The sequence below is a fragment of the Lepus europaeus genome, unplaced genomic scaffold (genome assembly GCF_033115175.1).
Source record: "Lepus europaeus isolate LE1 unplaced genomic scaffold, mLepTim1.pri SCAFFOLD_3_1, whole genome shotgun sequence".
NCBI lineage: Eukaryota > Metazoa > Chordata > Mammalia > Lagomorpha > Leporidae > Lepus > Lepus europaeus.
Window position 1 is genome coordinate 4,223,254 of NW_026909276.1, and position 25,979 is coordinate 4,249,232.

At 38.2% G+C, this 25,979-nt stretch overlaps 1 protein-coding gene across 1 annotated transcript in view; it reads right to left on the minus strand.

The window, feature by feature from the left end:
* Nucleotides 1-1,309: 1,309 nt before the first annotated feature.
* The window catches only part of LOC133755099 (phytanoyl-CoA hydroxylase-interacting protein-like), an 83,253-nt gene continuing 58,583 nt past the window's right edge, over nt 1,310-25,979 (minus strand). The window contains exons 2-6 of the mRNA XM_062185383.1: nt 22,365-22,442; nt 21,170-21,295; nt 14,855-14,942; nt 4,321-4,411; nt 1,310-2,197 (exon numbers count right to left, since the gene is read on the minus strand). Coding sequence (XP_062041367.1) covers nt 1,552-2,197; nt 4,321-4,411; nt 14,855-14,942; nt 21,170-21,295; nt 22,365-22,442 — 1,029 coding nt within the window. The 3' untranslated portion in view covers nt 1,310-1,551. The remainder of the gene's footprint in view (nt 2,198-4,320; nt 4,412-14,854; nt 14,943-21,169; nt 21,296-22,364; nt 22,443-25,979) is intronic.

A 25,979-nucleotide genomic window follows, 5' to 3' on the forward strand; every position in this document is an offset into this window, starting at 1 on the left:
AAAATCTTTTTTTTCCACTTTGAGAGACCTGATGGCTCCCACTTTGATGTCCGGATCCCACCCTTCTCCCTGGAAAGCAATAAAGACGAGAAGACACCACCCTCAGGCCTTCACTGGCAGGCCAGCCGAGGCCCTGAGAGCCCAGCTCGGCCCCAAAGAGGAACAGCCCTCATCCCACAGTTGCTGCAGAACTCTCTCCTGTTGTAGGCCGCACTGAGTCTCTTCATCTTTTGCACCATTTGATCGTGAGGTTCTTTTGGGGGATGCAATCATTTTCTTCGGAAGACCCATGTAGGACCCCTCCAAGGCTGGCCTCCTATTTATAAACCCTGCCTACACTGTGTTCCAGTAAACTTGTCCACCAAGGAACTATGTTCAGCTGCCAGAGGCCTGGAGGAGTTTCCTGGCCGGTCAACAAGTTGTCTGGAACGTGAGGTTTGGTCAATAAACTGGTGCACGCTTGGCCACCCTCGCCGTTTCTGTCCCCAGGGGCTCAGGCTCCCTCTCGCAGTGGGGGTCCTTGAGTACTTTCCATGCTGCTCTTCCAGGGAGCTGTGCCCTCTGCTAGGTTATGTCTCCTTCAGAGGCTGGCTGGTCATCTCCAGGGGCTGTACCCCTCAGCTGGTGCGAGGGCACTGAGCACTGGCCTGGACTCTGTTCTTCACCTTCTGGCAAGTACAGAGAGGCTGGCCAGCATCAGGGCTGGAATGGTCGGCTCTTAGCACTGACTACCCGCTGGCATCTCAGCCTCGCTGGGCCTGAGATAGTGAGGAAACCCAGCGGGTCTCCTGCAGCAGTGTCTGTCCAGCCTCCAGGCCATAAATGTGGGGATTCAGCCAAGGAGCAGCTTTAGGCATGGACGGTAACTAAGCCAAGCTACTTCCCAAGCTTCCCCAGGGAGTTGTGCTGCATTTTGCCCTGATTCTTAGAAGTCCTCTGCAATGATTGTTAAAGATAGTTTTAATCTTGAATTATATTAAATTGGTTCTAGCCCTTAAAAAAATTAATTTTTTTTTATTTTTCTATTATATTTATTATGTTTGAAATACAGTAGTTGTTTCCTGTTAGCTAATATAAATAACATAAATAACACTGTCAAACAACAAGTTGGAAGTGCTGACAATTCTAGGTTTCACTCATGCTGCAATTACACCCTTTCATGCGATTTGGACTTATCCCAATATTTGTTCAGTAGATTAAAATGAATGCATATTTAAACACCATTTATAAGCCATTATTTTGTTTTTTGCTAAAGCAGTCTATATAATTGTTTTGTTATGTTTGGCATAAACAAAAACAAATTGCAGCATCTAGGCAAATAAAGTGTCAGAAGGAGAACTTAGGCTATTTCATCATTGAAAGTGGTGGGAAGGGTGGGAAATAGGAAACACTAAAATGGTTCTGAATGAAATTTGGAAAGTGATAGTTGGCATTTGGTGATAGCGGCATGTGCATGCTTCAGTGGAAACATCTGGTAATGAAAATGGACAAGAGTAGATTGACTCTCCTAAGGGAAGAAAAAGGGCTGAGTAAGAATAAGAAAAGGGGGCATTAACGTCCAACACTGATGTTACAGGTTTTGCAGCTGGGATCTTTCTTGGCATTTGCAGTAGACAAACTCATCAGCTGATGACCAGTGATTTCTGCTACGGTTCCCAGAGAAAGATCCACAGGGTCAGTGTAAATGACTTCTAAAATGACATCCTGGGCATGGTGGTAGACCAGCAACCCATCTTCTTCTGTACAGGTCAAAAACTTACTATCCTTGGAATTGAGCTGAGGAAGACGCTGCTTACAAAATTCATCTCCTGGTGATCCCACAGGGGCAATAACAAGAATCACATAATGATAAGCAGTGTACATACAGTAGAAGTCCCCAAAGTATAAGTTAGTATTGGGGTTAAAAAGTTTTTCTGCTGCAATTTCAAACCTGTATCTTCCATAAGGTGAATCCTGGGGTGGCTTCCCAGTATTGAATTCAGTGCTGCAGCTGAAGAAGATGCCTTCTAGTTTTCCACTAATAGGAGAGCCATGGCTGCCACTGTTATCTTTGACAGAGGGCTGCATGGCGCTCCCATGATGTTCTCGAATATAGTCAAAATATTCTTTGTGCTGGTTACGATAAAAAACTGAAAATTTAAGCATACGTCCTGAAATCACTTCAGCCTTCTCCAACAGCTGTGTTAGATGAACTTTTCTTTTTTAAGAAAAATATGTAATCTACAAATGCCTACATACCTGTTCAATCCTATTAAAGTATCTAATAAACTTCTCACAACTGAACTCTGGATGTCCTCCCTAGATCTACTCTTACTCTAATCTTCTCCCTTAATTTTCAGTAAATAGTATTTCCATTCTTAATACATAAGATAATTGTAGTCTTTCTAGATACACAGAAGAGCCATCCTCTTTCTCAACTCATATATGAGGTAATCTTATTTATTCCAGATTCAAAATGCTTATGAAACTCAATTTTTTCTCACCACCTCTACTGTTCCCATCCTCTCTGGCTTTTAATATCATGATATCCTCTCAACTTGTGTCCCTGCTGCTTTCTTGACAACCTATAAACTGTTTTCCAAATAGCTACCAAAGTAATTATTTTAAAGTGTAGATATAGTCAAGTCACTCTCAAAATTCTTCAGTGGCAGGCCGGTGCTGTGGCGTAGCATGTAAAGCTGCGCCTGCAATGCCAGCATCCCATATGAGCACTGGTTCAAGTTCCAGCTGCTCCATTTCCAATCTCTGCTATGTCCTAGGAAAGCAATGGAAGTGGGTCCCTGACCCACATGGGAGACCCAGAAAAAGCTCCTGGCTCCTGGCTTCAGATCGACACAGCTCTGGTTGTTGTGGCCATCTGTGGAGTGAACTAGTGGATGGAAGATCTTTCTTTCTCTCTCTCTCTCTCTCTCTCTCTCTCTCCTCTAACTCTGACTTTCAAATAAATAAAATAAAAACTTTTAAAAAATTCTTCAGTGGCTTTTTAGACTGTTGGGAGAATCCTAAGGCTTTATTTATTTAGTTTCTGGGTACATCTCTAAGTCCTTTTTCTAAATCATTTCCTATCTCCTTTACCTCATCTTCTGTTACACTTACACTCAGTAATTGTCTTAGAGTTGCCCTGGTCTCCTTGATACTTCTCAAACAGTTTAAGGAAGCTATTGCTTCAATCCTCAATTCCATTAAAACTTGGCTTCCACTGAATACCAGAATTGTGCAATTCTAACTTCATTCAGGTCTGTTCAAGTGTCCCCACATCAAAGATGATTCACTGAATATTATTTCCTTACCCAAATTGCTTATAACTCTCCAATCTGTCTCTAAATGGTTAATGTTAACTCACACTTTATTCATCTTGTCAAGTGACACTTCCTCAAGTGATACTAAGCCCAAAATCTAAGTGAATTTATTTGCTAGTTTCTCCCACAATACACATTTCCCATCATTTATCCAAGTTGGTAGTTATTCATATCTTGGCATGAATATTTTATTTTTATTCTAGATTTTAAGATATATTAGGACAACAAATATCCAGGACCTACCTAAATGGTGCCTGGCAAATAGTAGATAATTAAATTTTTGGAACTAAAATGATAGAAGGCTAAAAACCACTAAATAAATGAATGAATTAACATCACTATATGCCATAGTCCAATGAGTACAGAGGAAAAAACAGTGAGAAATATGGGTGCCTAATAAAGACATGGTAGTCTTTTAAATTAGGAAGAAAAGCAGTCTTTAAAGATACATGCAATACACTGTTATTTAATGCTATAACTAGTACTCCAACAGTATTTTTTTACTTTGTGTTGCTATATGGAGGCAAACTGTTGAAATCTTTACTTAATATATACTAAACTGATCTTCTGTATATAAAGAGAATTGAAAATGAATCTTGATGAGAATGGAAGGGGAGAGGGAGCGGGAAAGGGGAGGGTTGCGGGTGGGAGGGAAGTTATGGGAGGGGGGAAGCCATTGTAATCCATAAGCTGTACTTTGGAAATTTATATTCATTAAATAAAAGTTTAATAAATGAAAAAAAAAGATACATGCAATAAAAAGATGAAACATAACATTTTGCTAGACTACATTTACCTCCATCCTACCCTTGTCTTTTATGCCTGCCTTGTTTGATGTTCAACAAAGTCAAGTAAAGAAGTAAACTTACCTATGGAGAGGTCTACCTCTTGCCTTGAGCTCCAAGAAAGTAATTTCTAGGTAGTTGGAATTGCCTGCCTGATAAGAATGTTTTCCTTATTTGGGGGCTTTGACCTCCAGAGTAGTGAGAGGCTGGTCAGTCAACTTTGTGATACAGCCAACCTCCAATTAAAATCCTGGACAGTGAGGCTCAGATGAACTTCCTTGTTTGGCAGCATGCCATGTGTGTTGTCAAACATGGTTTCTGCAGAAACTGGAAGAGGAATGTGAGATCACAAATGTGAGTATAACAACTTTCAGTAAGTTCTATGAGTCTTGTTGGTATATTATTGAACCTGAATGTAATCCCGGATATTCCTGAATTTGCAGTCGATGCCAGAAGTGAGGGTAGTTGAGGCCAGCACTGTGGGGCAGGGAGTTAAAGCCCTAACCTGAAGCATCAGCATCCCATGTGGGCACCGGTTCAAGACCCAGATACTCCACTTCCTATCCAGCTCTCTGCTATGGCCTGGGAAGTCAGTAGAAGATGGCCCAAGTGCTTGGACCCCTGCAACCATGTGGGAGACCTGGAAGAAGCTCCTGGTTTCTGGCTCCTGGCTTAAGATAGGCGCAGCTTCAGCTGTTGCGGCCATCTGGGGAATGAACCAATGGATGGAAGACCTCTCTCTCCATCTTTACCTCTCTCTGTAATTCTGTCTTTCAAATAAATAAAAATTAAAAAAGAAGTGAAGAAGTGAGGGTAGTCTTCAGCTTCCTGAAGTCTACATAAAGGCTCCCTGCCTTTACCTGGCCAGCTCTCCTCCCAGGCCAGCCAAGTAATGAAAGTCAACAGAGTGCCTTCCCCTAGGAGATTCACACCTCCCTTAGGATATACCCCATGTGAAGAGATAGATAGGTCTGGGCCTCTGAATTTACAAGGCCTAAAGCCCACCAGATTATTATCAAGCCCCTTCTATCAGGTTCTATTTGCCTCTCAATCAGAAAAATTACTTGTAGCTTAGACAGCACCTTTCTTAGCTCCTCTAACAATGACTCTGTCCTTTGTTCTAGACCCTGTCTAGTGCACTTGGGCCTCATTCCTTTGTAATCATAACCTCTACTCTACCACCAATGGCTCGACTCCCAACCTGTGTGTACTGATGGTCTTCTTCCCCACTTAATGCTGTATAATTGTTCAAACCTGGTAAATGCCACTCTTAGGATCATTGGTTACTATCCTCACTCTGTCTTTTATGACCTTGTCTAAATATGATCAGAGTCGGTAAACTTGGAAGGCTTCCATAGCCTTGGCAACTCATGACGACAGCCTAGGATGGTTACTGGTGCCATAAACTAGAGTGTCAATTTGTTGGGTCAACAACAGGAGCCACTGTGCATTTGTTCCTCTTGTGGGATCTCTGTCCTTAATGTGCTGTACATTGTGATTTAATGCTATAACTAGTACTCAAACAGTACGTTTCACTTTGTGTTTCTATGTGGGTGCAAGCTGTTGAAATCTTTATACTACATTGATCTTCTGTATATAAATAGAATTGAAAATGAATCTTGATGCAAATGGATGGGGAGAGGGAGCAGGAGAGGGGTGGGTTGTGGGTGGGAGGAAATTTATGGGAGGGGGAAGCCATTGTAATCCATAAGCTGTACACTGGAAATTTATATTCATTAAATAAAAGTTAAATAAAATGTAAAAAAAGAATAATGTTTCAAGAGATAACATAAAAACTACAATATTTTTTAAAGAGATTAAAATCATAACATAGTCTATGACCACATGGAATTATTACAGATTTTTTAAATTAAAAAAAGAGCTTTCAGCTGGTGTTGTGGCTCACTAGGCTAATCCTCCACCTGTGGCGCCAGCACCCTGGGTTCTAGTCCCAGTCGGGGCACCGGATTCTGTCCTGGTTGCTCCTCTACCAGTTCAGCTCTCTGCTGTGGCCCGGGAGTGCAGTGGAGATGGCCCAAGTGCTTAGGCCCTGTACCCACATGGGAGACCAGGAGAAGCACCTGGCTCCTGGCTTCAGATTAGTGTGGTACACCGGCCACAGCACGCTGGTCGCAACGGCCATTGGAGAGTGAACCAACAGAAAAGGAAGACCTTTCTTTCTGTCTCTCTCTCTCTCTCTCACTGTCCACTCCACCTGTCAAAAAATAAATAAATAAATAAATAAAATTTTAAAAAGCGCTTTCAATATTTAAAAATGAGATAACCATTCTCCTAAACAATCTGTGAGATAAAAAATGATCAAGAGAAATTAAAAATATATTTGACACATTTTACCATAACAATGGCATTTTAGATAGAGTTGTGGTCATCCAAACTTCTCTCCTGTTCCCACCTTTGAGGTAGAATCTAAGGGCAAGTTCAGTATAGTATGGTCTTAGGAACTTATCCATGAACATTTAGCACTTTTAGGAATATTAAAAAGTCATTATACTCAAAGGATACTCAGTTACCAGACATCTTAAGTTTAATTTCTGTATCAGTTTCTAAATAACAATTTATATTTTATCTTATAAAGATAGATTGTGAATTTAAGATAGCATGCATAACAGAAGATAGTGTTAAGAGTAACTATGAAATTAAAATATTTTGGATATCAAAAGACTCACAAAAACAGAAAAAAAGGGAATCAATCATGATGAAAAAGATTTATATTGCATAGAGAATATTATGGGCAATATATAAGAAAATCCTACAAATAAAAAGCAATAAACCATATTCCAAAATGGAGAAATAAATAGACATTCTTACAAAGAAGATTTACAAATGACTAATTACCACACAAGATTGTCAACGTTACTTATCATTAGGCGAATGCAAGTAGCAATCATAGTGAAATACCACTTTTTTTGTATCCAATGTCCACTATAAAACAAGTGCCCACAATATTAGAGAAATGAAATCCTCATACATTACTGGTATAAATGTAAAATGATTCAGATAATATGGCTGACAGTACTGAAGACCAGCTGACGGCGTTCACTTTCTCACTCAAAGTTCAGAGGCAGGGCAGGACATCAGAAAGGAGATAGAGTGTGGACATGTTTCAATGGCCTCCATCTTCTTTTAAAACTGTTCGTATCCAAGCAATTCTGAGGACCTAACAGGGTTACCCCATTTAATCTTTACTCATCTAGCAAAGGCTGTAACTTTGAACACTATTGTAAGATTAAAATTTCCAACTTCTTCATGTTTCAAGTTGGATTTATTCACAATAAATGATATTCAAACCATTTCAGCATACAGTGAAGTATAATATGGTACAATGTAATACAATATGGACTAACCATAAATGCATACTGGTACATGAAATAAGCCATTACAAAATGATAATTACTTTGTGATTCAACTTCTATGAGGTTATAAGCGGAGACAATTGATATATAAAGTAGAGAATTGACTGTCATGGTCTGTGGTGGAGAGAGATGGAGATTTAGTTTTTGAGGCACACAAAGTTTTGCCTGGGGAGATTAAAAAAATTAGATGTATGGTGTTTATTATTACAGAAGAATGTGTATAGTCTTACTGACATAGACATTCACACTTTAAAATGTTAAATGGTAGTTATACCTTTATCATATAATACTTGATTTTAAAAAACTATTAACAAGAGTCCTCATCCATAATCTTGCAATTATAGATAAATACATCTATTTTAATACTAATATAGATGTAAATTTAGATGTAACCAATGAAATATGATACAACATTTGAAAGTGCTTGAAAACATGACAAGCCATTTTATTGGGACAGGGTAGAAATATGCAATTTTATATTATTTCAAAATACAGAAAGAATCATATATATATATATGTGTATGCAAAATACACAAGGCATATCTAAAAATATCCTTATTAATTTATTTTAAATACACAGAGAGAGAGAGAGAGAGAGAGAAATAGACACAGAGACATAGAAATCCCATCATCTTCTTTATTCCCCAAATGTCTACAAACAACCAAGGCTGTGCCAGGCTTGGTATCTTACATTGATGACAGAGACTCAAGCATTGAATTATCACCTGCAGTCTCCTAGTATCTGTGTTACCAGGAAGCTAGAATTAGAAGCAGATTCATGACATAAACACACACACTCTATATGGAATTCAGGAGATGACAGAGGTATATTTGCTAAAATGTTATTGATTTGTTTTCATTTTGATTCAAATGGAGAGAGAAAGAAGAGGGAGAGGGAATATTTCATTTTCTAATTCATTCCTCCAAAAATCACTTCATCCAAAAATATACCAGGGTACCACAATTTAACTTGGTCAACCATTTGGGAGGTAGGGATTCAAATATTTTAGGTATCTACTGCCTCCCAGGACACACTCCACAGGAAATGGAGAAAAAGTAGAGTAGTGAGACTCTAAATGTGGGTATTTGGAATGGCAACTTAAGCTAATGACAAAGACTCACCATCTTAGTAACCAGGGAAATGTTCATGATCTATGTCTCCTTTATTTATGTACTTGATTTTGAGTCTGGTTCACTCACATGTCCTAGCTACTGACTGCTTTCCCCTACTGACTCCTAAGCCTGTCACCCCCTCTGAGGAGAGATAAAAGCTCAGCACTGAGCTAATACATTCTTCAAGATGTTTGCCAAAATTAATAATTCTCAATTTTTAAACTGAAAGCAGTAGTTATTATTTATATTCTATTTTACAAATATCAAGAGGATAGATTTAATATAGTTCTCAGACAATTCTAAGACTACAACATATATGTGTTTACTTCCATTTTTACAGAGTGTATTCAGATATAAAATATTTTAAAACAAAAAAGCAAAAGTACCAGGATTTGAAAACAGGTAACTTTGAAAATGAGAACGTGGGAGGAGTTTAGAAAAAAAAATCTCATTTTGATGATTTGGCCAAGGCTAGCTCATAGTAATATCTTATACAAGTAAATGGAGAAATAAATAATGTGGTTTTCATTTTAGATGTGTTCAGCATAAATTCAAATTGGATAGATACAAACAAGTACTAAACAAGGAATAGAAACTATGTTCTGAAACCTGTGGGAAAGGCTAGTCTGGGAAGGAAGCATGAATATCATAACTGAGAGGGTCATATCTGCAAAGAACTACAGTATGTTGTGAATGGGAGAGTGTACGGAATATTTGGATGGGTAATACTGAGAAGAAAGTAGAATTATACAAGAAAATGACAATAAACCATCCCTGGTGTCATGATAGAAATAGAAAATAATATTCAGGTGAAGTTCACATACAGTAGTTGAGAAAAAATGGAAGGCAGGCATTCAGGTTAATGTAAAAGTTTAAATCCTCTAATTCTACTTCAGATTACTTAGTTTGACTCTCAGCATTCATTTCTGATTCCAGGTTCTTGTTAATACAGATGTGAGGCATTAGTGGTGACTCAATTAATTTTGCTTTTGCACCCATGTTGGAATCCAAGTCTATATTTCTGTCTTGGCTTCTGCCTAGTTCCTGCTTGAGTATTTTGGGTATTTATAAGGAGTGAATCAATTTATAAATGTTTTTTTTTCTTTAGTGGGGTTTATTTTATTTTATTTATTTGGAAGACAGTGTTGAGGTTGAGAGAGAGAGAGAGAGATTTTCTAGCTACTGGTTCAACCTCAAATGGTTGCAAAGTTCAGGGCTTGGCCAGACCGAAGTCTGGAGCCAGGAGCTTCATCCAGGCTTCCCAAGTAGGTGGCAGGGTCCCAAACATTTTGCCATCTTCTACTTCCCAAGGTGCATTAGCAGGGAACTGGATTGGATTGAAGCAGAAAGAACTTGAACCAGCCTAAATATGGAGTGTCCACATTGTAGGCAGTGGTATAACCCATTATACCACAGTGCTGTCCCCACTATTGTCTTTCTTAGCTTACTTCACTCTCTTTGTGTCTTTCTACCTGCCAAATACATAATTTACTTTATTGCCTAAAAAATTCAAGTACAGGGGCTGGTGCCATGGCTCACTTGGTTAATGCTCCACTCGCGGCACCATCATCCCGTATGGGCACCAGGTTCTATTCCCAGTTGTTCCTCTTCAAGTCCAGTTCTCTGCTGGCCCAGGAGGGCAGTGGAGGATTGTTCAAGTACTTGGGCCCCTGCACCCACCTGGGAAACCAGGAGGAAGCTGATAATGTGATCCTGGCTTTGTTTGGCACAGTGCTGGCCATGGTGGCCATATTGGGAGTGAACCAATGGAAGGAAGACCTTTCTCTCTGTCTCTCTCACTGTCTAACTCTATTTTTCAGATAAATAAAAGCAAAACAAAACAAAACAAAATTTCAACTTCAGAAAAATTATAAAATAATCTTTGGCTTTGACTACATCTTATAATATTGATGAGTAATTTAATCAAAATTACCTTCAGTAGCATAAAGTAATAATTTAAGTATGGAATAATTTGCCTTAAGATATTAGTTTGGAAAGACTGCAACACAACATGAATCTATAGACAGGCCAGGAGAAATGTATGGAGAGCTCTTTTAGGACCTGCCATGGGAGCTGGCATTGAGAAATAACAGGTTACACTACCACCTGCAAGGCTGGCATCTCATATGGATGGTGCTTTCCAGTCCTAGCAATTCCACTTCAAAGCCAAGCTCTGATAATGTGCCAGGGTAAGCATTGGGAGATGGGCCATGTCTTTGGGTGGGAGACCCAAATGAATCTCTTGCCTCCTGGCTTTCACCTTGCTCAACCATGGCCATCATGACTCTTGGGGAGTGAACCAGCAGATGGAATATTCTGAGATTCATTCTCTCTCCCCTTCTTTTATTCTTGTAACTCTGTCTTGAAAATAAAGAAATAAATCCTTAAAAAACCAGAAGCTTCTACAGATTATGTTCCCTATGCATTCTTGTTCTTGCCCATGAATCCCATTCAGCCTCCAAGACACTATTATGAACCCCACTATTCAAGCATCTCACCCACAAAAAAAAACATCATATTCAGTAATTTGTTTTCTGAACATTAGGTAAATTTTCCTAGTTTTTTTAATTTTTTAAAGATTTATTTATTTAAAATCAGAGTTACACAGAGAGAGGAGAGGCAGAGAGAGAGAGAGAGAGAGAGGGAGAAGGACCTGCCATCCGATGGTTCACTCCCCAATTGGCCGCAACAGCCGGAGCTGCGCTGATCAGAAGCCAGTAGCCAGGAGCTTCTGGATCTTCCATGTGGGTGCAGGGGACCATGAGCTTGGGCCATCCTCTACTGCTTTCCCAGGCCAAAGGAGAGAGCTGGATCAGAAGTGGAGCAGCTAGATTTCAAACTGGCACCCATATGGGACGCAGGTGCTTCAGGCCAGGGCCTTAACCCACTGTGCCACAGAGCCAGCCCCAACTTTTTCCTAGTTCAGTGTTTATTTCTGTGTTAGTACTAAACCACCTCTACTATATCATTGATAAGACCAATAAATACAAATTAACGCTTCATATTCTACAATAATTTAGGATATTCTATGTTCCAATTTGAATAATGTGATAAACATGTCACTGTTATAGTATCATCATATACTGGAAACAAATTTGATATCAGGTTTGATATCTCTAATGCTTTATAATCATGACAATTTTATGTTATCAAATATTTATTTCACCATTTTTATAAAATATACTCATAAAGCTGCTATATTACAATATAATACAAACAGAAATAAACAACTTACTGGTGATGTGTTCATTTTCTTTGGCCTTGGAAACATGCAATGGGCGTTAGGACTGTACCTGGATGAGAAGAAAAATGGAAATATGAGAGAACTGATGTGATTTGCTCCTAGACTCAGAGCAATGTCATGATAGAAGTGAATATAAAATACCAAATTCATTAGCTGTAGAAAAAAAACCAGTCAGCTTCCCTCAGTAGTAATACTGCCTTATACAAGACAAGGGCCAAGGAAGACCTCCTGGAAAGAACACCAACAATTATACTGATTGGCAGTGATTAGGAACAAGTAATCCTTATTTTAAAAGAAACATGTACTTGACACTTATTTTGTTTAAAATGTACTGTCAAGAAGTAATTTAATTTTAAGAATGCTTGTTGAGTCAAGTTGCAAATACCATAGAAAGAAACAAATGCTGTCCCTAAAATCTACCCTATAGAAAAACACTTGGGTAATGTTAACTATTGTTCTATTACTACAAATATACTGCATTGCACTTCATATTATTAGTTTCTCTAGAACATATTTTGATGTTATACACTGAAAATTCTTTTTTTTTAATTAAACTTTTATTTAATGAATATAAATATCCAAAGTACAGCTTATGGGTTACAATGGCTTCCCCCTCCCAAAACTTCCCTCCCACCCACAACCCTCCCCTTTCCCGCTCCCTCTCCCCTTCCAATCACATCATGATTCATTTTCAATTCTCTTTATATACAGAAGATCAGTTTAGTATATATTAGGTAACGATTTCAACAGTTTGCCCCCATATAGCAACACAAAGTGAAAAAAAAAATACTGTTGGAGTACTAGTTATAGCATTAAATAAGAGTGTACAGCACATTAAAGACAGAGATCCTACATAATATTTTTTTAAAATTAATTAATTTTCTATGCCATTTCCAATGTAACACCAGGTTTTTTTTTTTCATTTCCAATTATCTTTATATACAGAAGATCAATTCAGTATATAATTAGTAAAGATCTCATCAGTTTGTACCCACGCAGAAACACAAAGTGTAAAAATACTGTTTCAGTACTAGTTATAGTATCACTGCACATTAGACAACACATTAAGGACAGATCTCACATGGGATGTAAGTCCACAGTGACTCCTGTTGCTGACTTAACAATTTGACGCTCCTGTGCATGGCCTCAGTAATCTCCCTAGGCTCTAGTCATGAGTTGCCAGGGCTATGGAAGCCTTTAGAGTTCGCTGACTTTGGTCTTATTCCGATAGGGTCATAGTCAAAGTGGAAGTTCTCTCCTCCCTTCAGAGAAGGGTACCTCCTTCTTTGATGGCCCTGTTCTTTCCACTGGACTCTCACTCACAGAGATCTTTCATTTAGGTCTTCTTCTTTTTTTTCTTTTCCAAGGTGTCTTGGATTTCCATGCCTACAATACTCTCATGGGCTCTTCAGCCAGATCCGAATGCCTTAAGGGCTGATTCTGAGGCCAGAGTGTTGTTTAGGACATCTGCCCTTCTATGAGTCTGCTGTGTATCCCACTTCCCATGTTGGATCTTTCTCTCCCTTTTTGATTCTATCAGTTAGTATTAGCAGACACTTGTCCTGTTTGTGTGATCCCTTTGATTCTTAGACCTATCGGAGCCATCAAATGTGAGCTGAAATTGATCACTTGGACTAGTGAGATGGCATTGGTACATGCCACCTTGATGGGATATACACTGAAAATTCTATAGAATATATTCTTCTTGCAACCAGGGTATTTTTTCCACAGCTGTGTAGAAAATGAATATAATACACATTTATTATACTATATTTTATAGTAATTATTGCAAAAGACACCTCCCAGTTTCCAAATATTCACATAGTTCTTTTCTAAAATGCTCCTTGGCATTCAGTGAATATAACACCAATATGTTTTGAAAAGTTATATTATGAAGAAGCCTGAGAACTTCCTGTTGGAGATACAGGACCCAGGCAAAATTTCATAGCAAGCCATCAGACTTGGGAATGTTAAATGTTGTGATGCAGGTTAGTCTGCTGCTTGTGACATACCATATCTAATACCAACATGCCCAGTTGCACGATTTGTATTCCACATATTCAAGGAAGCATCCTGCTTAGGTGTGAGTGAGGCAATGGGTGGTGCATAAGCACTTGGGTTCCTACCACTCACACAGTAATAAAGGATGGAGTCCTGTACCTGAAAATATATATGTTAACTTCTGATTTAACTTGGCATGGAATTTAATTCTTCTCTACTCATCAGGTATATTAACATTTGATGTTGAACAAACCAACAGATATGTGTAAGCTCTCCCATTAGAAAACAATAGGGATCAGGGCAAGATTGCAGAGTAAGGAGGGAGCTTGATGCTCTGTTCTTGGAGAAGATAGTTTTTAAAAAGTGGAAAGAGTGAATATTCAGGCAAGAGTTTTGGGGAAAAGAGCAGAGGAAGCGCTACACAAGTTGGAGGAACAAAGTGGACCTATGTGGAGGGATTCACAACTCAGGACCCCAGAAGCCAAGAGACTCTGCATAAGAGAGGAGAGTATAATGAGATAAGACTTCAGAAGCCAAATCCATGGGTGAAAAAGCTACAGGAAGAACATAGAGAGAATCTGACTTGGAGCCAATTGGGGAATAGTGTACCTGCCAAAGTAGAGGAGAAAAAACAAAGAGGGGGCACATTTTCTCTGTCCATATCAACCTGCAACTGCATCAGGTAAGAAACTGATATAGAACAGATGCCATTTTGACACATACCACAGCTGTGCTAGCTTGTGACAGCATCTTGAAAGCAGCCAAGCAGAGAATCCTGAATCTGGTGGGAAGATCAGGAAGGGGAGCGTGGTGCTTGAGACTGTGTGAGGCTTGTGTGCCAGGGCTCTGTGAAGACTGAGGCTGTGTGGGAGGACTCAGGGTGTCACTGGGGTCTTCGGGCAGTCATCATGGGAAGCTCCACACAATCAGGGTTCCCTGGCTACCAGGTGAGGGTCATTGCTGGGGAATCAGAGCTTACACTGAGAACTGCACAGATCCTTTGTGTGGTCCTTGTAGCGGTGTCAACAAATAACATACCCACTGGGGCTAGCACCAAGGAACTGGTCTCTTTTGAGGAGAGGAGCTCAGATGAATCTACACCAACATACAAGAAGAAACCTCTCCTCTGATAAAAAAAAAAGAAAAAGAGATTTAAGATGCCAAAATTGGGTGTGTCACCTCAGACACACCCTTCATTCTGAAGCAATGAACAGAGCTCCCTGGCTACAACCACCACATGCCTATAGGTCTTTCCTGAAAGCAGACACTCCAGTAGTGAATGCAGACATAGTCCACAGATAAAAGCAGCCAAAGCAAAAAAAAAAAAAAAGCAGAAAACAGTGAGTTTCTCCACAAATGCTAAGTAACAAATGAACCAAATAAGAATAAGGAAGACAACATGATGTTCTGCAAAGAACACAACACTACAATACTAGATTGTGAAGATGATAAGATTGAAGAATATCCAAAACTGAATTCAAAATATTGATCACAGGATTGCTTAAAAATAATCAGAAGAAAATGCATGAACTAATGAAATCTACACATGACATGAAAGAAAATTTCTCCCATGAAATTGGGAACTTAAGGAGAAATAAAAATGAAATCTTGGAAATGAAGAATTCAATAGAGCAAATTAGAAAATGCAGTGGAATGCCTTAACAACAGAATCAGTGCATCAGAAGAAAGAATATCTGACTTAGAAGACAAAGACAAGGAAATCATACAGAAATATCAAACATAAAAAGAAATTAGAAAGTTAAAATATACTGTTGGTAATTTGTAGGATACTATCAAATGACCGAACATAAAAGTTCTAGGAGTTCCTGAAGTTTTGGAAACATGGAACAGATTAGAAGGCCTTTTTATTGAAATAATAACAGAAAACTTCCCTAATTTGGAGAAATAAAGGGACATCTAAATACAAGGAGTACATAGAACTCTTAAGACCAAAAAAGATATTCACCATGATACATTATAATCAAACTCTCCACAGTAAAACATAAAGAAAAGATTCTAAAATCTTCACAAGAGAAACACTAGATTACTTCCATAGATCTCCAGTTAGACTCAGAGCTGATTTCTCATCAGAAATCCTACAGCCTAGGAGAGAATGTCTCTATTATAAATGCATATATACCTAATTACAGGGGACCTGAATATTTAAAATAAACATTAAGGGATCAAAAGGGAGACATAGATTCAAATACAATAGTAATGGGGACTTCAATACCCTATGTTCAGGAATGGACAGATCCACCAGACAGAAAATCAGTAAGGAAACAGCAGAGGTAATCAACACTATAGACCAAATGGATCTAACAGATATCTACAAAAATTTTTATTTTACAGTTCCAGGTTACATATTATTCTCAGGATTATATGAAACTTTTTATAGGATTGACCACATACTAAGCCATAAAGCAAACCTCAGCAAATTCCAAAAAAATCAAAATCACACTATGCTTCTTCTCACATGACAATGGAATGATACTGGAAATCAGCAACTCAACAATCTGTAAAGCATGTGCATACATATGGAGACTGTACAACATGCTCCTGAATAAACAGTGGCTCATAGAAGAAATCAAAATTGAAATAAAAAATTCCTGGAAACAAATGAAGACAACAATACAATATATCAAAACATATGGGGTACAGCAAAAGCAGTGTTAAGAGGAAAATTTGTAACAACTAGGCCTACATAAAGAAATTGGAAATACACTACATAAATGAGCTATCATGCATGTCAAGGATTGAGAAAAACAGCAAACCAAACCCAAAACTAACTGGAGAAAAGAAATATCAAAATTAGAGAATAAATTAAATAAAGGAATCCAAAAAACAACACAAAAGATCAGCAAAATAATGACCTGGTTTTTTTCTTTGAAAAATAAACAAGATTGACACATAATTGAGCAACTAACCAAAAAAAGAAAAAAGATGCAAATAAATGAAATTAGAGATGAAAAAGGAAATGTAACAATAGACACCATAAAAAGAATAACAAGAAATTAATACAAAGAGCTGCATGCGAAAAAATTGGAAACATAAATGAAATTGACAGGTTCCTGGAAACATAAAACCTAGCTACATCGAGCCATGAATACATGGAAAACCTAAATGTACAAATCACCAAGATGGAAATTGAATCAATAATAAAGACCCTCTTAATAAAGAAAAGCCCAGGTCCCGATGGCTTCATTGCTGAATTTTAACAGAAATTTAAAAGATTACTAACATCAATTTTTCTCAAGTTATTCGAAAGAATTGAAAGAGAGGGAATCATCACAAAATCTTTCTATGAAGCCAGCATCACCTTAATTTCTAAACCGAGAAAAAGACACAACAGAGAAAAAGAGCTAAACACCAGTTTCTCTGATGGAAACAGATTCAAACATCCTCAATAAAATTCTAGCCAATGGAATCCAACAACACATCTAAAAGATCATTCATCCAGACCAAGTGGAATTTATCCTTGGTATGCAAGGATGGTTCAATATTTACAAATCAATCAATATAATACATCACATTAACAAATTTAAGAACAAAAACCAAATGATGATCTCAATATACACAGGGAAAGCATTTGGTAAAATACAACACCCTATCATGATGAAAACTGAGCAAATTGGGTATAGAACAAAATCCCTTGACACAATCAAGGAAATTTATGACAAAAACATAGCCAGCATCCTATTGAATGAGGAAAAGTTGGAAGCATTCCCACTGAGATCTGGAACTAGACAAGAATGCACACTCTTAACATTGCTATCCAAAATAATCCTGGAAGTTTTAACCAGAGCCATTAGCCAGAAAAAGAAATCAAGGGATACAAATTGGTAAAGATAACATCAAACTATCTCTATTTTCAGATGACATCTCTATTTGCAGATGGATCCAAAAGATTCCACCAAGAGACTATTTGAACTCATGGAAGAGTTTGGTAATATAGGAGGATATATAACCAATACACAGAAATTAAAACAGCCTTTGTATAAACAGACAATGCCATGGCTGAGAAAGAACTTCTAATATCATTCCTGTCCACAATAGCTACAAAAAATCAAATACCTTGGGGTAAATTTAACCAAGGTTATCAAAGATTACTATGATATGAATTATAAAACTTTAAAAAAGAAATAGAAGATAAAAAATGGAAAAAAATTTCCCTGTTCATAAGAAGCAATATCATCAAAATGTCCATTATTCTAAATGCAATTAACAGATTCAATGTGATACCAATCAAAATAGCAGACATTCTTCTAAGATCTAGGAAAATGATGCTGAACTTCATATAGAAACACAGGAGACCTTGCATAGCTAAAGCAATATTATAAAACAAAGCCAGAGGCATCATAATATGAGATATCAAGACACGCTTCAAGACAGTTATAATAAAAGCAGCCTAGTAATTGTGGAAAAAATGATGGATAGACAAAAGGAACAACAACAACAACAAAAACACCAAAATTAATCTAAGCATCTTCAACCAACTTATATTCAACCAAGGAGTACAAACACATCCCTGGAGCAAGGGCAGTCTCTTCAGCAAGTGGTGCTGGGAAAACTGGATTTCCACATGCAAAAATATGAAGCAAAACCCCTACTTTACACTGTACACAAAAATCCATTCAAAATGATCTAAGACATAAATCTTTGAGCTGATAACAGCACCTTATTAGAGAACATTGGGGAAAACCTGCAAGATAATTGGCTCAGGCAAAGAGTTCTTAGAAAAGAAATCAGAGGCACTGGAAATGAAAGCCATAATTAACAAATGGGATTACATGAAATGGAGAAGCTTCTCTACTAAAAAAAATAAAAACCCTCAGGAAAGTGAAGAGGCAACTGATAGAATGGGAGAAAGTATTTGCAAATTATGCAGCTGATGAAAGATTTATAACCAGAATATATAAGGAGATCAAGAAACTCCACACATTTGGATCTGGCTAAAAGGTCCATGAGCGTCTCACAGGCATGGAAAGCCATGACACGATGGCAAAAAACAATCTAAATGAAAGACCCTGGTGAACAAGACCCCAGCAGAAGGAACAGGCCATCAAGGAGAGAGGCACCTTTCTCTGAAGGGAGGAAGGAACCTCCACTGTGACACGGCCTTGACTAAACAAGTTCAGAGTCGGTGAACTCAAGGAACTTCCATAGCCTAGACAGCTCATAGCAAGAGTCTCGGGTGATTGATGACGTCATAAATAAGAGTGCCAATTGTTAAATCAACAACGGGAGTCACTGGGTATATGCTCCCCACGTAGGATCTCTGTCCTTAATGTGTTTTACTATGAAACTTAAAAACACTACTAGTCGAACAATACGGTTCGTGCGGTTGTGTGAATGCAGCCTGTTGAAATCCTTGCTTAGTACATACTAAGTTGATCTTCAGTATATGAAGGTAATTGAAAATGAAACTCGATAAAGGGCGGGATGGGAAAGGGAGAGGGGAGGGCCACGGGAGGGAGGGAGGTTGGGGGGGAAGCCACAACAATACAAAAGTTGCACTTTGTAAATTCACATTTATGAAATAAAAAATAAAAAGAAACAAGTACTACAATATAAAAAAAAAAACTCCACAACAACAAAACAACCCAGTGGAGAAATGAACCAAGGATTTAAATAGACATTTTTCAAAATAAGAATTCCAAATTGCCAACAGACATATGAAAAAATGTGCAGAATCAATAGCCATCAGGGAAATGCAAGTTAAAACCACAGTAATGGGGCCAGCACTGTGGCACAGCAGGTTAAATCCCTGGCCTGAAGTATAGTATCCCATATGGGTGCCGGTTCTAGTCCCAGCTGCTCCTCTTCCAATCCAGCTCACTGCTATGGCCTGGGAAACAGTAGAATATGGCGTATGTCCTTGGGCCCTTATACCCATGTGGGAGTCCCTGAAGAAGCTTCTGCCACCTGGCTTTGGACCAGCACATCTCCAGGCATTGTGGCCCTCTGGAGAGTAAACTGGCAGGTGGAAGACTTCTACCTTTGTACCTTTCTCTGTAACTCTTTCAAATAAATTAAATAAATCTTTAAAAAGAACACAATGAGGTTTCACCTCATTCCAGTTAGAATGGCTTTCATAAAGAAATCAACAAACAACAAATGCTGAAGAGAATGGGGGGCAAAAGGTACCCCAACCCATTGCTGTTGGGAATGTCAACTGGTAAAACCACTATGAAAGACAGTTCGGAGATACCTAAGAAATCTGAGTATAGACCTAGTATACCAACCAGCCAGTTCATTCCTGCGAATTTACCCAATGGAAATGAAATCAGCAAATGAAAAATTTTATCTGTACCTCGATGTTTATTAAAGCTGCATTTACAATAGCTAAGACATAGAATTGACCTAAATGCCCTTCAACTAAAGACTGGATAAGGAAATTATGGATATGTACTCTATCGAATACTACACAATGGTTAAAAACAATGAAATCTGGTCATTTGCAACAAATTGAATGAATCTGGAAAACATACTGAGTGAAATAAGCCAGACCCAAAGTAAAATTATATATATATATATATATATATATATATATATATACATACATATATATATATATTTTTTTCTCCCTGATCTGTGATAACTAAGAGAGTACCTAAAAGGAAATCTGTAAAAGTGAGCTTGACACTTTGAGAAGCAATGACTTGAACAGCCCTGGTCTTGACTGTTGAGGAATTTTTTTTCTCTACATCATACTATTTGTTGAACTCTTTTCTTACTATTCAGTTAATCATATGTGTATGAAGTCAATTGAAAATAGACTTCACTAAATATAACAGTGAGAATAAGACAGGAAGGAGGAAATTTGTGAAGCTCTATCGTTCCGCATACATTCCTACAGATTATTTTTTTTTCTTGACTTATCAAGTGTAAGCTTTATTCCAAACAAAACAAGGATTAGGGAAATGTACAGTTAAACAGTCAAATGTTTATTTAAAGATTATTTTCTTGAATATCTTTTAAATAGAGAACAATTATACTTAAATTGTTATTCTACTTTTCTTTTTATAAACCTCCTCATTTTGGGTTTGAATCTGTAATGATGTGGGATATTATCATATTAAAGGAAACATTGTGGAACATTACACAAAGCTGTGGAGTTAAAAATTAAAGCTAAACTCCTTTTTTTTTTTTTTAGTTTTCTGGCTAAAGACTTTCATTGTCATTGTTTGTGATAGGGTTCACATAGGCTTATCAGTCTTAGGTGCTTGAAGATTTATTACTTTGTAGTTGTCATTTTGTTTTGCTATTTCTTTTCTATCAGAAGTGGAGGTCAAGAGTGCCATCCCCAAGAGAAGCCAGAGGCTACCCAATGCAAAGATCTGAACAATTTACATTGAAATGCATGTTGCTTTTTGCATGAAGTCTCATGGAAATCCTCATACCCATCATAGGGTGCTTGAATTCAGCATCTCCAGGGGTCCCTCTTCCAGTTAGAAGTGAGAGGTTAAGGTCGGAGTCCTGGATCCAAGGCACAAGGACACAGAGTATGTTAGGAAGAGGGTGAAGAGATGAGGGTAGGCTGGTGATGGCAGGAAGAGGGGGTGCCCAGTCATCCCCAGCAGTGTCCGAGTCATAGAAGGCTGGAGAAGTCAAGACTCAAGCTCAGGTGACAGAACTGCTTTCTTCACAGCTGAGGGCACCACCATCAGGTGACACAGAATTCACAAAATCAATTTACCCAGAGCCCCCATGAGTTATATTACCTGTGCACAAAGTTTTAAAAGTTTTATGAACATATAAATAATGTGTTCTCTCTTACATTTACACATTAGTGCCTCATTTTAAATTGCCATATAGAAAGAAATGGTATTAATGTTTTTTCATTCTTCAGAGAAATAATTGTCAGCATCATTAACTGATTCAAGTTCTCTTGAAATTGTACATAAAGGCTAGTTTGCAGGTTAAGTTGCTTCTGATTCTTGGTCATTCAGATAAGTGCATAGAGTATTTTTTCCCAAAATAGTTTAGATGGTGTAGAAAATGGAAAAAAATCAGACAGTTTCAATACTTCAATAGTGAGGGAGTGGAGTTATTCACAGTTAAATAGGTTCTTGGCTTTTTTCCACCACTGATGTACGCCAACTACAATGCTGACAAAGAAATGAAGAATAAAGACATTCTGTGCTATCCTCTGAATCATTCCCAACAGTTTCCTTAAGATAAAAATTACTTAGTAGTGCAGGATAAGATGAATGAGGAAAGTACATGATAGAATGATTCTTGTAGAGTAGCATGAAGTACTCTCCCACCACATACACCAGCGTAAGTGGTGTGAGCCATCATGTACGGGTCACCCCTCCCCTCCCCTTCCCTCCCCTCCTCTCTTCTCCTCTCTTCTCTCTTTCTCTCTCTGTATGTATGAGTATCTCACTCTCCTTTTCAAATACCATGAAAATATATAATAAAAATTTAAGAATGTATTTTTTTCTTATCTGAGCCACATTAGTTCGTTTTTAATATTGCATAAAACAGGTAGTGGGGGCTGATGAAGTGGCAAAGGGTAAAGTGTGGAGTGGGACAGGCCCACCAATGAGTCTCGCTTTTCAAATTCTGGCTGAGAGAACTTGAATCCGTTAATGATGCTGACAATTATTACAAGTCTCATCTAGAAATCGAAGATACAATATCAATTTAGAAAAATCTTGTGGCAATGAGAATATCTGTGAAAATACAGACAACAGTTTTGGATATACATTCAATAAATATTAGATGACATATGATAAAATTGTAACAGGAAAATATTTTTCAATGAGCTTCTTTTCTATTACATGAAATAAGTGAAAAGAAATGGGACCTAATTCACATTGACCATTTACTGTACATCAGCCTCTACACAAAATTTACCACTTTTTTCCCTAATGTAAGTAAACTCCAACACTCAGGACAATAAAACCACATGCCCCTCTGGTTCCCCCAACATGTGCAGTATAACTGAATACTGACTTACAGGCCAGGAACCCCATGACTTTCCCAAGACAAAATGATTTTACATAACTTCATTTCCTGCTCAACAACATGAATCCCACAAGTACTTTCCTGGGCCAATCCCAGTCTCCTTCCTCTTAATGGAGAAAGGCTCCTTTTCCGAGGCCATGGGGAGAGTAGGGAATAGGACACACATCAGCTTCTTTCCACAGCCCAAACAGTTCCTTCTCTCCTGTCATGCATACTCATCTTTTTCTCCTTCCAATGCTCTATGTTTCTGTATATCCAACCCAAGTATTTTGACTTATGTTATCCACATTCATAATTTTTTGCTACTCTAGGTTTCCTTGTAGATTGTCTTTTAAGAGACAAGAAAGGAGATGCTATTATTGCAGCACAATGCCAGGTCTATGGAATTAATATATCAGATGCAATTATACTAGATGACTAAAGCATCTGAATTAAAAATAATCTTCTAACACGAGTAAATGGGATATAACTGCTTCTGGGGGCTATTACTTATAATCAAGTTTTGTTTGCTCCAGCTGGTAAATAGGGATAATGTCAGACAATAACCTGCTTAAAGCAGATAAAGCACAAATCACATACAGGATTTGAAGCATCCTATTTTTGTGGGTGTATTGATGTATATATCGCTTTCATCTAATATTCTTTTCAAATCTCAGAATAAAATTGTGCTTGTCTTTTGTAAGGCTTCTACAGGTCAATAGATGGTACTAAGTATAAAGAAATTTGTCCTCTGTTTCAATCCAGGATGAAGACAATTTTAAAAACTGGTAATATGAAGAAATGAGGTCTTATGGTAGTGATGCATCTAGATTATTACCTATCCCTCATCTTAGGTAGACAGCCTGAAAGCTAACACAAAAAGATCAACCATACTCACCTTGTACTTCCTCTACTTCCCTTAAGGACTTCACATTCACTTTGTCATCTGATACTTATGATTTCCAGATTAAGCAAATAAAAGTTGGGATTCTTAGTAACGCTAGAGTCTAATATAAACCATATTTTTGTTTCCATGATAAGTATTTCTCATGCCCTCATGGGGCATACTTGTACTAAAAATAACTGTTTCAAATTCAGATGTAATTTAGTACCCTGTATTTTATCTGGCAACCCTAAAATCACTTTGGTGACTAGATCTTTCTACTAATGGTCCTCCTTGTAAAGAAAAGGAGGAAAAGAGCTATTAAGTTATATGCTAGATATGATGCAGATATTTAGATTGGAATAAAATCCAGATAGTCTTATAGTGTGTTTACCCATTCACTCCACTGACCATCTCACTACACTGTATTCAGCATCTACCCTTAGGAGTTAAAACTCTTCCCAATGTGATCACTGTGCTGCCTCTCAGATCCAACCATCCGTACTTAATCCTATTTATCAAGGTAAAAAAAGATTTATCCTTTAAATGCTTATTCCACCTCATTGCTCCAAAATGAATGCCTTTATTTAGGCAACATCATTAAAAGAGCACTAATGTAGATAACCTCCACATTTTTCTTGAGAAACTTTCCAGAGACCAATGTGCCATAACCAGCCAATCAGTTACTATATCAGAAAAATAGATTTCTGCAATGTATCCAATGGACCTTATAGCTTCTTTCCAAAGTTTACCTGCTAATTACCAGCTATTTACTTGTAAACGTGCTAATCAAATAAACAAGAATTTCAAGCCACAGTAAAATTACTCTTTCCATTGTGGAAAGGCACAAGTCACTGCAGACAGAGCAGGTGTGTGCATAGTGGAACTGAAATCTCAGAAGCAAAAACCACATTCACATCACAGAGAAGTTCCATCCAAGAGAGAGCTGGGTAAGGGCTGGTAATGGGCGCTGCACTTCAGGCTCAAAAAAAAAAGTTGAATTTATTTGTCTAGCATCACTTTAGAAAGACCAACCAGGGACTGTTGCTATGGCACAGTGGGTAAAGCTACTGCCTTGGACACCGGATTCCCATATGGTTGCTGGTTTGAATCCCAGCTGCTTATCTTCTGTTCCAACTTCCTGCTAATATTATGGAAAAGCAGCAGAGGATGCCCAAGTCCTCGTGCCCCAGCCATACACGTGGGAAATTCAGATGGAGCTCCTGGCTCCTAGTTTTGGAAGGCCATTCAGGGAGTGAACCAGTGGATGAAAGATCTCTCTTTCTCTCTCTGTAAATATGCCTTTCAAATAAAGAAATAAATCCTTTTTTAAAAAAATAAGGAAACAAAGATGTACCAGTGCACCAGCATGGGTCTAAGACCCTACTTTTACCCATACTGGAGGTAGGGAAGCGGGTGGTGAAGACCCCTCATTTTGTTGGGAACCAAAAAGTGTCTCAAGTCCAGAATAGTTGTCTTTGAACAGTGGACGGAAATTATTTCATACTTAGTGAAAGGAAAATTTACACATTTTCTGGGCGTAGGCAGTATAAAGTAGTCAAGAGATATTCTAGATGGAGACTGAGAAGTGTGCAGGTCTCAGTGCTCTGAGACACTAGTTTCAGATGGAATTCACAATGCTAGTGGCAAAAGCCAATGATTTGACACATTTATTCTGACCCTATAGAACTGGTGCCTCTTGTTGCCTTGAATAGGAAGATAATTGGATAATTAGGGGACAGACTAAATTAGGTGACAGGAAATCAGTTACTGACAAAAGTCATTGTTCTCTTCGGATTACTTTGCTTGTACGTTTGTTAAGTGTCATTTTGATCATGTACGTATGAAATGCATTGTCCAGGATCCCACACAATGAATGTTGATTTGGTGAAAGACATGAGACTGGTCCTGCTTAACATCTGATGGGCATCATCTCTTTTTCTCCTTCACAAGAAAGCTTATTTGAGTGCTGGGTTAGATGTGTTATCTCATTTCTACACAGTTGCATGGATACAGATCTGTAGAGAAATGCTACTCATCACGGGGCAGCAGGTCCGATAGAGCTCCTCAGGGTCAGCCTGTGGAGCTCAGGGACCGAGTGGGATGATGAGTCTTTTTTTTGACAGGCAGAGTGGACAGTGAGAGAGAGAGAGACAGAGAGAAAGGTCTTCCTTTGCCATTGGTTCACCCTCCAATGGCCGCCGTGGCCGGCGCACTGTGGCTGGCACAATGCGCTGATCTGAAGCCAGGAGCCAGGTGCTTCTCCTGATCTCCCATGGGGTGCAGGGCCCAAGGACTTGGGCCATCCTCCACTGCACTCCTGGA